Source organism: Lemur catta, chromosome 7, assembly GCF_020740605.2.
Source record: "Lemur catta isolate mLemCat1 chromosome 7, mLemCat1.pri, whole genome shotgun sequence".
Taxonomy (NCBI): domain Eukaryota; kingdom Metazoa; phylum Chordata; class Mammalia; order Primates; family Lemuridae; genus Lemur; species Lemur catta.
The window spans coordinates 26,331,179-26,347,098 of NC_059134.1; the positions used below are offsets into that span (position 1 = coordinate 26,331,179).

A 15,920-nucleotide genomic window follows, 5' to 3' on the forward strand; every position below is an offset into this window, starting at 1 on the left:
TAAAGGCAGAGAACGCCCCAGTGGCATGCATGTTCCAGCTCGTACCATCTGCATCAAACATGGCATTCACAAGGGAGTGCAGCAACTCAGGGACATACAGGTCTGGGGAATTTTCCACCCATGTAGATAAATGAAATTTTATCTAAATAAAAATTTCTCTGGCACTTGGGATTCTACTCTGCTTACAGTTTTTCATACCAGGAGTCAAAGACATTGTAGCTGCATTGTTCTTTTTATTAGGTGGCACGACTGCCTAATTGTCCCTGATGTTCAGATGGAACAAAGATAGAAAAGATGCTAGAAACACAGCAATGCAATCCAGGGAACGCAAATGAGGCAGCAAACATTTAGTACCAGTTCACCAAATGCAATGAGCTTTTGTGAGACATGAGGATGGAAATATTGGGTTATGTCACATGATATTGGAACGAAGAAGAAAGTGAGAACAGAGGAACATGCATAGACTAAAGTAACAGTGGGCCAGCATGTCAAATGTGGTTGCCAATTCCACATCACTGAGAAGCTTGTCTGTCACATGCCAGGGCTATATGAATTAAGATCTTTCTTTTTTTAGGAGCCATATCATATATAGTTGTTTGCTTTTCAAATCTGATACTTCTTGTGTCTCTCCCAAATCACTACGGTTCTGTGGCTTTTAGAATAAGTAGTTGATAGTAACACAACGCTTCTAGTAGCCTGACTTCCTACCCGTATGCCTGGTGGAATGATAGGAAATATCTTGGCCCCACTAATTTGGTGAAGCTGTGGCCCACTTTAAGACAAACTGATAAGCAAATATACACACTTATGGAATACATTAGGCTATGATTAGTAATGCTCCAAAAATTGTTAGTTCTAGGTTGTTTTAACATTCACATGTTTTATTGTCTTACATACAAGCCTGCAGGAATATGTGTATAAATTAAAGTGAAACATGTCTATAATTATCCTAAGTAGCCCCTGTATTACATGTGGCCACACAGTGGATAAACCAGATTCTGACTGCTGAATGTAGTCACCTTTTCCAGGGTTTGAAAGTGGACACTGGGTTTGTCTTGAATGAGAAATTCTTTTTGGGGAAGACAAAGCAGCAGCTTCCAAAGAATCCAGAATTTCAAAAGGTCTCGCTTATTTGTAGGCTATTCTGTCAGCCTAGATTCAACGTTCACAAGGTGCTTTTCATTTTTTTCTCTCTCTTTCTTCTGATCTCAACTCTACTATGCTTTTCCTTAATCATTAAGGCTTCACAGACCTTTCTTTGCCAGTTATTTCAAAGGCCTGGAGATGTTCAAATAAGCACATGATGGACTTTTTCTGCCAGGGATAGAGTATGCAAATCATCATCCCTGGGTCTCACTTAGTATGTAAATAGTGTCTGGAATCTAGCACCCCACCCCTCCTCAACGCTTGGCAATATTGAGCAGGAATCTGGGCAGGATGAGTAATGAAAGAAACGTGGACGCACAAACTTTCTGAAGGATCACAATGACCTTCATACACATGGCCGAACTGACTTATTATGATGGTCAAAATACTTTTTTATTTTTTGGTCAACATAAGAGCAATCACTAAGAAATGATTCAACTTTTTGACAACTTATCTACCTTAATGATCTCAGTGACCCAAACAATTAGACTTAGCCTAACTATTAATATTATCAGCTGTTGAGCTAAACCACCTCTACTAGCTGAAGCCTAACAGTCTGATAAGGATCATTCTCAAACAAGTGATTAGACTTGATCAGAGACACAAGCAAAGACAGGGCGCAACGTTCATGCTCATAGTGGTTTTTGCTTTATCTGCCCCATTCTTTTTTTAATGAACAAGAACATTGGAGTTCCATCAGAAAGTCACTCATCCTGTGTCTTGGTTGAAAGCCTTTTCCCTCTCTCTTCCCTTAAGAACGGTAATACAAAACTCAGCAGTGAAGCAAAAGGCAAAGCTGCTTTAATTAGCTTATATTGTAACTAACTTTATTAAAGGAATCATTGAACCTTCCGCGAAAGCCATAAAAATCATGAGAGAGAACCATGGCACTGTGGCAGTCTAAGGGCTCTATACTTGACCTTGTCCCAGTCAACATCTTTATCAGTGACTTGGGCAAAGATATTTCAATTAAGTGTTCATACAAGGTTGGAACTAATACAAACGTTAGATGCTAACTGCACTGGGAAGGCTACTCAATTGCCTGCCCTTGCGCTCTATGCTTAGAGCTGGGATCCCCATGGACTGCTTCTATCTCATTACTTTTAATATGCATATATAAAATAGGGGGCCCATGTGGGTTGAAATGCCCTGAACCCACAGACTTCTAAGGAGAATTCTGATGAAAAGCAGACCTGAGAGGTTGGAAAGATGGGCTCAAATAGTCATTCTCAAGTCAGGGGGGTGTTTGTACATGCGGCCTTTTTAGTAATGCTTAGAGGTGGCTACTGGCATTTAAGGCGAAGGGAACCAGCAAGAGATGCTAAATATCTTGCAATGCATAGGACAGTCCTAGGGGAAGGAAGATTCTTCCCAAATTGCCACAGTGACTCTGTTGAGAAACCCTGGGCTGCAACAAACAAACTATAATTTCTTAACAGAAATAAATATAAAATTCTGCATTACTGGTTAAGCAATCAATTGCATGAGAACAGGAGAGGGGATATGTGGCTTCAATGCAGTTCATGTAAAAAAGACCTGAGCATTTTAGTTGACCACAAGCTCAATAGGAGGCAAGAGAATGAGGAAACTGCTCAAGAGCTAATGCACCTTAACTGCGTGAAGGTGTCCAGATCAAGGAGGCAAGAACCCTACTGAAGTCTGCATTAGTTGCACTGGACATGTCAAAATTTTAGAAGAGCACGAGTGAACTGAAGCTATCTAGTACAGGACAACTGGAGGGGTAAAAGACGTGGAAACCATGACATATGAGAAACAGTGAAAATAACTGATGTGTTAAAGGCAAGATGAGTAGATTGACGGAAGGAAAATTAAAGGGCGCTTCGATGGCTCTCGTCCAAAGGACTGAGTGGCAGAGGTGGGGAGGACTGAGTGAAGGGGGGCACTAAAGCAGTCCTTTCTGCCCACCAGTGTTGGCCAACTCCCCTGCAGAGGACTGATGCCATCACCCTTCACCCAGGGCCTAGGTGACCTCCTGGCAGGGATGCTAAAAAAGGGTGCGAGGTGAGACTGGATGACCTCAAAAGGTGCCTTCCAACCTTCTATGGTTTTGGCATTTTATGTGTCTCACTCTCAGGAGGCTTCTTTACCTGGTCTATTGTCACCTGCTCAGCCTATCATACTGATCTTAAAAAGAAAATTGTTTTCTTCTGCTCCTACAATTCAGGGATGCTAGTATTACATACAATGCAACTTCGGATGCAGGAGAGCATGGGGAGAGGCTGCCAAAGTAAAAGCAAAATCTATTATCTGGACTTCAACCTGCTCATGAAGAGCCCATATTTGTTTTCTTAATTATTAGCCATCCACAGTATAAGATGGACGTCATGCCTCTTTATGTCAATATATAATTAATAGATTAATGGGAAATTTTCTTATGCAGCTTCATGTAGGCAAATCCATTAATCTGGTCACATCACTGGCTGATTTGGAGGACTCGTTCTAACATTGATTCACTCAAGTCTCAATCACGTCCAGAGTAGTCCAGAGTAAAAAGAACCATAATATTCAATACAACCCATGTGGCTGGGCTTAAATAATTACCAAAGACAGATGATCTATACTGATAACTGCATTATATTAAAAGTAGTCCCTTCTAGGCTTGAGAGAGTCTCTGCTGAACACCTTCAGTCTCAATATTGAGCAGGTGTAAGTGTGTATTAGTTCCTGGCTATTTATTCTCATTCTATAAAAATGAAATCACAGACCCAAGCCAGAAGTGCCGACCTATTAAAGAACCTTGGTAGGCACAAATCTTAATAACCCTTCTGGTCTAGCTTGGCTATTGAGCTATTCCTAGAAAAGATACAAAATTTAAAAGCATCATTCATCTGAGACAGATATTATTTCTGTCCTTCACCGTAGGTCAAAGATATATACTGGGTCACTCTGGGCAAATCTACTTTTAAGCTGATGTAGAAAGATCTGCTAGGCAGTGGCCCTGTGGTATAAGCCCTGAAATGTACATTTAATCCACATAACACACATGATGGGAGCTGAAATCTTAGCTGAGGGTTTAATTCCAATGTTGATAAAGAATGTATCCAAGTAAACACCACATTTCTTAATCTAGTTGGTTTTCACAGTATCAAACAGCATATGTGAGTTTCAAAAATACTTAGCAGTTCCTCAGTTGAGATTTTGTTAAGTTGAATTCAACTCTAGAGGTAAAACTTGCAAAAAAAAAAAATAATGGGTTATTTGAAATAGCAATTTCTGTTCCTTTTGATTTAGTTTTGTCTTCTATTAGTTGGTCAGAAATAAGTTCCTCAAATTCAAACCCCAAATTTAGCTCTAGTATTTCACACTATCCTTTTTTGGCTTTATTTGAGTTTATTCTCTCTAGGGATTTCCTTTAGGCAGGCAGAAGAGTGAAGATCTATCATTTCTGACATTCTGGTCAATAAGCAATCCATTATAAATGTTCTTTAAGACTAAGGCCATTACTCCTGAATAGGTGACAAAACTTTGGCCAACTGAAATGAAGCCCGTTACTGTGGGATGTGTGAAATGAGATTGGTGAAGAGCCGTAAGAGGGTTTAAGTTGTTTTAAACCCAAGCTTTTTCCTTTAGCTTTTGACCTACTCAATAGCCAAGGGTTGCATGACATGTGGTCACTTCAAGTTTTATATATTGTCAGTAATAAAGATAGCTTTCCGGTGGCCCATAAATCCATGTGCTTTGAAGCTAAATCTCTCCAGTTATTTTAATTTGCCAGGAAGGTTGGTACAATGTTTTTAAACCTTCAGTAAATATACTCTATAACTGGTATAATCATCATTTAGAAACTGCTAATTATTTTTGCCTTTAGAACAAAATGGTATTCAAATGTGACCAAGAATACAGGCAGACACAAAGGCAACCAAGCTTTTGTGCATAAGTGCATATATAGCATGAGTATACAAAATGCAAGGAAAAGAATTAATAGGCTTATTTTGATCCTGATTATTTCTGGAAGACATTTCCTTAGGTGCTTCTGAGATGATGATAATGTCACCTGGTGCACCCGGACCTTGGCTTGTCCTTGTTCCTCACAGCTCCATAACCCTGGGTTTGAAAATCACTATTGCCTCCTTCCCAGAACATCCAACGAGCATGCCCACTAACATCACACCCCTGCTGCCCATCTATGCAAGGAATCGTGCCCGTTCCATTGCAAGGGGATGCCAAGCAGGCCATGTCCTTCAGGCTGGGGGAGGAAGGCCACAGGCCCTGGGTATGGCCTCTGCTGACCACATTCCAGCTTCTAGCTCACCAAAGAGAACTGGGCACAGGCAGACTAAATCTGCTTCAAGTCTATGTTCCATGGCCCTGAAACTCTTGGGCAACATTATACCTTTTCTTCACTGCTGATGTTCCTGGTGGAAGTTCTCCAGGTGATAGAGGGTAGGGGGTCCCCAGAAGCTTCACAAGTGAGAGTAACCTGCTCCTCCAATTCCATGGCAGTCTGGTTCTCTACGTAAGTGATTTTGGGTTTTGCTGAAAAGACAAAACATTTCTGTAAGTTTACCTAATTACTTAGCTTTCTGGGTTTAAATGAAGATGTGCACCCATTCAACTAAGGTTATCTATTTAGTTATCTATTTACTAAATACAAGGCCCTGATCTAGATGTTTTAGGAGACCCAGAGCTGAACTTCCAAGGAGCTTATAATGAAGTAGGCATGTGAAAGCTCAGAAACTACGGGAATAATTAAAACAAACATGTCCTGTAGAGTTCAAGCGCTAAGGGCAATGGGTGCGGGGAAAGACGCAGAGGAAGAACACTCCTTTGGCTGGAGCCTTTAAGAGGAGGCAGCTTTGAGGCTGGGCCATGAGATGTTCAGCACGTAGAACTTTGGGGTAGGGACGGAGTCTTTCCCAGTGCAGAAAACTGCTTGAATAAAAGCAAAGAAGGGAGAAGGTGTGAAGAGAGGGCTGGGAACGGAGTCTTTCCCAGTGCAGAAAACTGCTTGAATAAAAGCAAAGAAGGGAGAAGGTGTGAAGAGAGGGCTGGGAAGAGAGCAGCGTGGCGTGAGGCAGTGGGAGGCAGGCTGGGTTGCTAGAATTTTACCCACTGGCTGGTGGGCCCAGACCACAGGCAGAGTTTGATCAGGGGAATGAGGTCATTTGTATTTCAAAAGGTTAATCTAGGAAAATTTTAAGATAGTTTAGAATGCAGAAAACCTCGAGGTGGGAAAACCAATTTGGAAGCCCTGGCAATGACCCAGATGTGAGGTAACATTGAGTCCTGAATGAGGCCATTTCGGGGGAACAGAAAGTCAGGACAACTTCAAGAGAGATGCTGAAGGGAGGTCTGGAGGACATGGCAAACGGACTGAGGGCAGGCGGGGATGGAGGAGGTCAAAAGAAAGAGTAAGCAGGACTCCAAATGGCTGCGCCACTTAATGACTAGAAGATGGTGTTAGCAGGGGAGGAACTGGGTGGGGGGTAGGGACAGGCTGAGGAGGGGAAGGAGATGAGTTCATTTTCCAAATGTTTTGGGTAATGCAAGAAAACACAAGCATTCCAGAGCTGAGTTAAACGTTAAAACATTAGAGAAAATTGAATTTTCCCAATTTAAAACAATTATACTCTGAAATTGCTGAACTTTCCATAGAAGAGAAAAGATAACACTGCACAAATGTAACTGATTTCACTAATAGAGAAAAAAGGCCAGGCTAGATAAACAAGCAAACAATCAGAATTATAGCTGGGTTTTGAAATAACTACATTTGCTCTATATTCAAACTCATACAGGAACGCCAAGTAGGCCAGCAAGTACTGCCTGTGTATAGTCTCCAAGTTGAGGTCTTTGCTGCTGCTTTAATAAATGGTAAACAGGAATAGAGCTATACATTTTTTGTAGCAAATGCCTGCTTCTACATAAAAACACCTGTCTAGTTCAGATATTCTCATAAAGTTAATCTGTTCTAACAGCCTGCTAGCAAATCCTTTTCTGGTGGATGGTACATAGGCACGTCCCAACCCAGTGTGGCCAAATGGTCACAAATTTGAGTTGATTAAGTCCACATGAATGAGGTTTTCCTAGAGGAAGACTTTGAGTCTATCTTGATAAATACAATTTTCAGGAGGTTATAACTTGTATTGAAAGGAATAAGTTTTAAGTGCCATGGAACAGGATTGTTTTAAGAGGGTAAAATCGTGTAAAATAAAAGTAAAATACAATAAATATAAAACACAAAAAGGTAAATAGAATAAAAGTAAAATAAAGGTAAAGTAAAAGTCAAATTTCTATACTGTCAAAATCATAGAATGAGAAAAGTAAAACAAACAAAAAAATTCAGCCAAACAACTGAATTTACTAAACTTAACAGTTGTTTTGGGGGCTGGAGACAGTCCCAGGGAGGCTGAATTTCTGGCCTCTGGGAACCGGGTCAGACTCTGAGATCTGGACAGTGTTTTGCTGACCTTCTCCTGACCTACAGCACTTTGTCCTGGCAGCCAAAGGTTAACAGAAGACAGACAAGGGTCAGTTAACGTCTATTAATATTTGGTCTTGGTGGCTCCATTACCCAGATGGTTACAAAGGGTGCATTGTACAAGTCCTTAGAAAAAAGCAAACTATATTCTTTTTAAAAACACTACTAACAATGGCTAATCTTGTACAGTCTACAGAGGGCTGTTGAAAGGAGGGCGAGCTTCTCACTGATGACTTAATCCTCTGACTCCAGAGGCAGTGCTGTTGTCAGAACTAACTTTGAAGGTTTAGAGTATCGCCTTAGCAAAAGCAATACATGTAATTTTTTGTCTAAATTGGGACGCTCTTGAGAATGAAGAGGGATGCTCTAAATAATTACATCAGGACAAGGGGCATTATTGGGCAAACAGGGACAGATGCTGGGTCACCCTACTTAAAAAAGATGCCCTCCCTCTGCGTTCTAGCATCTAGAGGAATCTCTCCAGGTCTTATCTTCTGACAGTCCTTGCTGCATATTAATTAAGCTCTGCTGTGGGCCCTTGGCTTTTGGATCCCTATTCTATCCTCCTCCTGCCTCCCTGGGACTTAGTGCCTCGGACTGTTCCACTGCACCTTTCCCCAGGGACCCTCTGGTAAGCACAGCTGTCCTGGGCGTGTTCCGAGCAGGCCTGCCACTCAGAGCAGCCTTGTCCACTCCCACTCCTCCAATCCAGGCTCCTGCAACCCTAGCCCAGGGAGCGCCCTGAGGCCCCTGCTTCTCTGAACAAAGATCTTGGACAGTATACCTGGGCATACCCAGGTGCACCTTCCTTCGGGGTCCTGCTTGTTCTTTGCTGTAACCCTCAAGGATTGCTTTAGTCACAAGGTGTCAGCTAAGCAAGGCTTCTGTCTGCTGGTGAACTAGCCCACAGCAGCGGGAGACCTCAAGAGCTTTAACACGAGATAATAAGCATCTGGGGAGACAAAACTTCTTTAGAAGGGCCCATGGGGAAAGGAGCAATGGAAATTCACTGCCAAGTTTAAAGAAAGGTAGGATGTAACTGCTTAGTAAAAAGAGCACCTAGCTAATAACTAGGGTAATGATCCTTCTCTTAGGAGAAAATGATGTCATTTAGGTACAATTGTGACAGTTACCTAATTTAGATGTGTCCCTTACCTACTCACTGCCATCCCTTCTTGAAGCTACCAGAGTTCTGAGCTCTTCCTTACTATCTAAGCTATGGGGTTCTTTCCTCTTCTACCTTTAGCTGTAGACTCTGCTACTGTTGGAGAACCTGCCCTGTTCCTCCCCCAGTGATGCTGGAGGGTGTTTGTGTGTCCACGGTGGAGGGCGGGAAGACAAATCCTGTGTTGCCAATTCCCCCATCCCACTTTCCCGGCCTCATCACCTCCTCCCCCTGACCTGGCCCACTTTCTTCATTAGCACACGGCCCCATGTGGCCCTGCACTCACCACCCACCCAGCCCTCTTTCTTGGGGAAGCATCAACACTAGAGAGGCCAGGAAGGGAAGCTGAGATCTGCTCTTGCCCAGCCACACCACAGCTGAGTGTTCTCCTACAGAGAAACATAAGCTACGTGGTGGTAGAGGCAGAGTGCGCTAATTCTAGTACTGTTGGTCATTCCCTATGTGATCTAGATGCAGTGTGTGTTCTCTTGGGTTTCATGGAGTAGCAACCACCACTGTGAGCTTAGGGAATGGAATTCGAAGCCAACTGCCTTGGTTTGAGTCCTGGCTCCTTGGGTGGAGCACCTCATCTCTCTGTGCTCAGGGTCCTCATTTGTGAAATGGGGATCATAATTAAATCTAGCTCACAGGGGTGTGATGAGGATTAAAAGAACTAATTTATGGCTTCACATAGTGCTTGGCACATTGTAAGTGCTTGGTTTGTGTTGGTTATTATTATTATTACTTTATGGGGTTAATGTCTAACATAGTAATAATTTCCTAAAGGCAAATGATGATAACATGTTACCAGGCTCATCTCCCTGCCACATATGCTATGCTTCATTCACATGGAACTAATGGCAGTCCCTTCATTTATTCAAATACTAGTGCCTGTTGTATGCCAGGTACTGTTCTAGGCTCTGGGGACATATCTGTGAGTATAACAGACACAGCCCCTGTCCACAAAGAGCTCTCGTTCAACAAACATGTGATTTTCCTGCCTCTGTGCCTGTGCACAGGCTGCCTGAAATGTCTGACCACCCCGTCTTCCACTGGGTAATGCCTACTGGTGAAATAGCAAGTGGTTGTGATGACTCCTTTAACTTATGACATGCAGGACCAGCAATCTTTCCTGTAAAACGCTGTGCTTATTGCTCTTATGAAGTCATCAGAATGGGTTGTCATTTCAAATTCCAGCGGTGACCATCTACATTGGCCTGTGAACCTGCTGATGAGGACAGAGCCCATGCTATTCATCTCTGTGGACTCAGCAATGGTGGGGTCCATAGTGGTCACTCAAATGCTGCTGATGCTATTCTAACTTAGATGCTTATTTGTGTATCTCCCTCTATGTGCTTCTCAGGGTCAAGGGACCATATCCCTACTCATCTCTGTAGCCCCTCTATCTAGCAACAATGGTGCCCAATAAATATTTATTAAATGAAGGGATAAATTAACAAATGCATCTGTATTTTTCTATAATATGGAAAAACTTAATAAAATCTCAGTGAGAAAATACTCTGAAAAATATTTTTCAAAAAGTTTAGCATTCACTCCCAAATACGTATTATACAAGCAACTTCAACCAAACGGATAACCTGTTTCTAAACCCAGTGGTCATCATGGAATAAATAGCAGGTCATTTGCACATGAACATTGATTTTCAAAGGTCTGTGTTTACAAACTGTTCTCCTAATCAGGCTAAACAAACAGGGCTCAACCCTGGTTCCCAGATGCACGTTGTAAGTACCTGGGAGCTCCATAAACCAGAGCAGCCCCTCAGGCATTTGTACTCTAGAAGCACCTTCTACAGGAGACCAGCTTATCTGTGTTTTTTAAACAGATGTGAAGAGAGAATTGAGAGCCACTAGGTTAAACACTTGTCTGCAACAAATGCTCTTTTTTCAAGGCAGGTCAAAATGCATTTTGGTTCTGAAAGAAATGAACATTTCCTGAGCATATGAAGACAGAGTGAGTAGAGATGTGGGGGCTCTTTACACGATGCCCTATGACACTGCTTCACACGGGCTGTGGAAGGACGCAGAGGAGGTGTGGCAGCCAGTCGGACACTGTGTTTACCAGGGGCCTATTGTGGATCCGGTGCTGTTTAGAGTCTGGGAAGCAGCGATGTACAAGACAGCCAGTGTTCTGCCATCTTGGAGTTTACACGCTAGTGGAGGTGAAGATGAAAAATCCCCCAAACAGCTTTGTAGATGAGATTGACTCAGGTTCTGACAATAGACCTCCGGTAAGAGACGTGAGAGAGATGAGTGGAGGTGGGTGGGTGTGGGGATGGGGGAGCTGTACTAGCCAGGGCAGTGGATGCAGAGATCCTCGAGAAGGTGGGTTTGCGTTGAGATCTGCATGATGGCTCAAGAAGGTGGCTTGGAGGGATCTGAGGAATGATATTCCAAGCAGAAGAAACAGCAAGTGGAACGTCCCTGAGACAGGGAGCAGGCTCGGTGTGTCTGAGGGACAGAAAGAAGGCCTAGGCGGTTGGAGAGCTCTAAACGTGGAGGACAGTAAGGGAGAGACCAGGCTGCAGAGGAAGGTTTGGCCTTGTAGGCTCTGGTAGGGAGACTGGATTCCATTCTGGCTGAGAGAGGAAGCCGCTGGGGGGTTTTAAACAGATTCTGGCTACCATGAGTAGAAGGAAATGAATGGGACCGACAGGGAATGCAGGGAGACCAGCAGGGAGACCGTCCTACTGTCCAGGTGAGGGTGACAGTGGCCTGGACTAGGGCTCAGGTGGTGGAGCTGGCCAGAAATGGTCGCATTTGGGATACCTCCCAAGGTGTCATGAACCGGGTCTTGCCGATGGTCTAGTGCGTGATGTAAGAGGAACTGTGGCAGAGCCTGGCCTTGGCCTTACCAAAGACTTTGAGGTGGATGGACGCATCCTGCTCTCCAGCCTTGTTCTCAGCAATGCAGACGTACTCGGCCTCGTCGCTCTTATCCACCTTCCTGATGGTCAGCTCAGAGCTGTCGTCGCTGAAGATGTACTTCTCATCGTCTTCCTCATTCTCTATCTGTTCTCCATCCCTGCAGGGTAAAGAAATGCAAAGGAGCATGACTTTGACCACAGAGTTAAGATGTATATTTGTAATTACGTTCCACGGAATGCTGACAACTTGGTGTCACAAAACGTTAAGACACCAAGCTGTACTTCCCCATGTACCTTTTATTTTCTAGTCACTCTTGGGAGTCTATCCAAGGGCTGTAAACAACACAATATGAAGGTTTCAAAGAGCCCTCCCTACCCCAAGGCCACACCCTCTGGTTCTGCCCCTGCAAGACTGAAAATGAAAGAACAATCCAACACACAAGGCAAGAGAACCTCACAGAAAGAATCCATTCTTCACCTGCATGTGACACTGCCAAGAAGTCTACATCTAATCTGCTAAAATGCCAGCATGGAGCAGACCCTAAGATGCCCTCTTTTCCAGGCCATGATAAAAGGCATGAGCCAGTTTCTTACTTTGTCCAGCTCATGGTGGGCTCTGGGAAGCCGTCAGCATCGCACACCAGGGTGACGGACTGTCCGAGGTTGGCGGTGGCATTCACAATGTTCTGCCTGGCCTGCACGGTGGGTGGCACTGAAGGAAAGAAGGGTGTCAGGTGTGGTTGTGAAAACTTGGAAGAACCCAAAGGCCTGGAGAAGAGACACTTTCAGGGGACCTCAGGTCAGGAGGTCTCAGCCTGTGAGTCGAGGGTCCCAGGTGGCTGCAGAGTCAATGTAAGTAAGGTAAGTTCATGTGCGTATTAAACAACTACTGTAGTGAATAGGCGATTCTCCCACAGACATGCATTCCTGTTTTCCAAAAGTTGAGAAGCTATAATAATACATTTTACTCATGTTAACACAGTATTTGATTTACAGCAGCTATTTTTCATTATACATTTTCTCAATCAATGCATGTAAAATATAATAACTATAAGGGTCAGTGGAACTTGAGGCTAAAAAGGGGCTCTTGATACAGGAAAATGTTGGAAACTACTGCTCTTGGTGGTTAGATGGTTAATGCCAATTGGAGATGCACCAGCTCCCTAATGAGTGACATTTCTCTGGGATTGTCATAAACAACCTTGTGCACAAACTGTTTTTTACCAAAGGAATGAGAGGGGGAGAGTTTGGCAAAAAAAATATGTATCAATAGTCAAAACAATTCAACCATGATTTACTTATTTTCTTAGTACTGACATTATAATTTCCTGTAAACATCTTGTAAATGTCAGATCAATTCCATGGGTGTGTTTATTTGACACTGCAAATTAAGATTAATAAGCCCACGGACCATGATTCTGACTCTTCTGAGGCCTGAATTGATTATAATACTTTCTTTGAACATTGAACAGGGGACTAACTTCACGATTACAGTGACACCGAGGACAATGAGGGGGAAGAAGAATTTATCGGCAAGGATGGGGAAAGTTTCCAGTGCTGCAAGACAGTGAAGGACATTCAATCACTGCAAGAAAAGCCCCCACAGTTGAGGGGCGATCCAAAAGGCAAGTGTATTGTAAAAAAAACAAAAAAATCCCCATCCCCCAGGTTATGGTGGGAAGGGGATTCAGCTGAGATGGATGAATGAGTCAGGACAGGATTTATTTTATAGACCAAAGAGGCATTAAAGAAAAGCATGGTTTTGGGAAACCAAGGTTATAGCAATGTAGGCAGAGAGCAGGAAGAACGGATCTCCTCACCATTCACAACGACCTGAATGTCCTTGAAGTTGATCTCCCCCCGTGCCAGGATCCTGCCCTCACAGCGGTAAGTGCCCTCATCCGTTTTCTTGATGCCTCGGATCTGCAGGTAGTTGTTGGACAGGACTATGAATCGGACTAGAAGAGACAAGAGGCGGGTTCACCCAAGGATCAGTCAGAGAACTCTGGTAGCTGCCGGGAGTTAGCCCAGCCTCTTTCCTTCCCCTAACTTCAGCCCTATGGGGTGGGGTTGTAAGCTGAAACAAGAAAATGTGTCCCTGGCTCTGAAATATAGCCAGGAACAAAGGTCTACTGGAAACTTGTCTTTTGCTTTGAAGAGGAAATCAAGTGTCTGAATATACCAACTATAGACATATATCCATTCAGGACCTAGAAACTGCATGCAGGTTCTGGTACACTAGAATATGAGTTTGGACTGGAATGTCTCATGTGCTGGTAGAGGCAGAGAAACTAAGGAACTTGGTGGCCCAGGGAAAAGGCAGCTGCTGGGAGATTCAGGTCTCACCATCTTTTTTCAGGACAACATCTCGGCCTTTGTGTTTCCAGATGATGGTTGGCGGGAGGGAGCTGACCACATCGCACACGATCACGGCATCTTCCCCCTCTCTGAACTCTTGTGGGGTTGGTGCATTCTTGAACATGAGCTTCTCTGGAAAACGAGCAGAAGAATGAGGGAAAACGGCTGGTTCTCCCACAAAGATCCCTTTCCACTAGAGCCATGCTGCCTGGACTCGAGTTCTGGGCAAGTTTGATCCTGATATACAGTTGTACAAGAGGGGCACTTGGCCACAAATGCCAGGTGGAACCGCTGGCATAAGCTGGGGAATACATTATCAATGCTCGACAGCCAATATCTACTCACTGAGTGCTAAATTTATCACACTTTGTGCAGAAAAAGGTCTATAGGAAGAAAGGAGTGTCTTTACCAAGGGGTCACTGCCCCATGGGGTCCCTGCCCTGAGGGACAATGCCAATGAAACACAACACCCAGGTAGAATGAATTGGGAGAACATTTGTTCTGCAATGAGTAGTAGCAGTCATCAGTCCTTTTATTGTCTCCCACTTGGACCCCTACCCCCAGCCCCACCCCAACTTCCCTACGGAATAGAGAATGCTGAAGAAAAGATCATAGGAAAACCATGTTTAGTGGCAATACACACAGTGGCAATCAATACTGTTCCATTAGCTGTCACCCATCGTTACTGTGATGAACAGGACACACGCATGGTAACAAGGTAATGGGACGCCACCTCCAGATGGGGTTTCAGTGGCAATGGAAACACCTGCTCTGAGTGGCACGGAGTGCTCAAATAATAATCCCCCACCCCACTGAGCCTTTGGGCAGGGCAGAGCAAAAGAAGAAGGGAACTGTATAAGCTCAGTCAACACTTGGGGAAGGGACAGAGGAACCCCTAACGGACCTCTGGGAACTGTGTAATTTGAATTTAGAGACTGGCGGCCTGTGGGGGTAGCTGTGACCAGTGTGAAGCAGGGCTGTGAGTTCTGAGTTGGCCAAGCATCGTTGAAGAACGTACTGGGGCCTGAGCTAGGTCAGAGAAGACTCAGGGAGAGAAGAAGGGACAGGTGAGGCCCTGCGCTGGTCTTCTGTTGCCATCTCACCCTTCCTGCGACCCACGTCTCTCCTTGACAAGGAGAGGACACGAACACAGAAGGAGAAGAAGGAGGCTCTTACGGAAGATCTTCACGTTGACGGTGGCCTCTGACTCACTGCCATCCTCGCCGGTGACCACACACTTGTAAATGCCGGCGTCATCGATGTTGGCGTTGTAGATGGTGAGGGTGGAGGAAGAGTCGTCGTTCCACACCACTGAGATCCGCTGCTGGTTCGGGGTGAGCTTTTCTCCGTTGGGGGAGAACCAGGAGATGTCTTTGTCTTTGGCATCTCCTGCCACTAAGGAGGAAGAAGTTATTTTTAAACTACCGAAGTTGAAAGGACTAAGTCCCTTCCAGAGTGGGGGACTCAGTAAGAGTAAATGAACAAGAGATCAACCAAGGTCTCAACATCAGGGAGGGGTGACCATTTACGTTAGAACAGTAAGTAGTCCTTCTTGGCTTCTATGTGTAACTATTATATACATAACACCTCTTGCAATAGTTGGAAAGAACTCAACAACCACTTGTACGATTTTTTTTTTTTTTTTTAATCAGGGCCCTATCCTTAGCGAGGGGAGAGAAGAGATATTTGTTCAGGACCTACTGTCTGCTGGAACTTATGTGCCTCACAGAGCAGGGGACGAAGGCAGTTAGTATATCTAGGATCTGCGCCCAGGGGCCCAGCTGCTCTGAGCCGACTGATCATCTTGTTTTCAAAGGCTTAGATTATGGTGTCCTGAGCTGAAGATGAGATACTGGCTAGTGTAGCAGTGCAGATTCCAACCACCTTTATTCTAGCATCTGCCTGCACAAACTGGCGTAACCGGCATT

At 44.2% G+C, this 15,920-nt stretch overlaps 1 protein-coding gene across 1 annotated transcript in view; it reads right to left on the minus strand.

Annotated features, from left to right (window-relative positions):
• The window catches only part of NCAM1 (neural cell adhesion molecule 1), a 294,025-nt gene that overhangs the window by 47,815 nt on the left and 230,290 nt on the right, over window positions 1–15,920 (minus strand). The window contains exons 3-8 of the mRNA XM_045556566.1: window positions 15,169–15,387; window positions 13,981–14,124; window positions 13,455–13,592; window positions 12,229–12,346; window positions 11,623–11,792; window positions 5,501–5,643 (exon numbers count right to left, since the gene is read on the minus strand). Coding sequence (XP_045412522.1) covers window positions 5,501–5,643; window positions 11,623–11,792; window positions 12,229–12,346; window positions 13,455–13,592; window positions 13,981–14,124; window positions 15,169–15,387 — 932 coding nt within the window. The remainder of the gene's footprint in view (window positions 1–5,500; window positions 5,644–11,622; window positions 11,793–12,228; window positions 12,347–13,454; window positions 13,593–13,980; window positions 14,125–15,168; window positions 15,388–15,920) is intronic.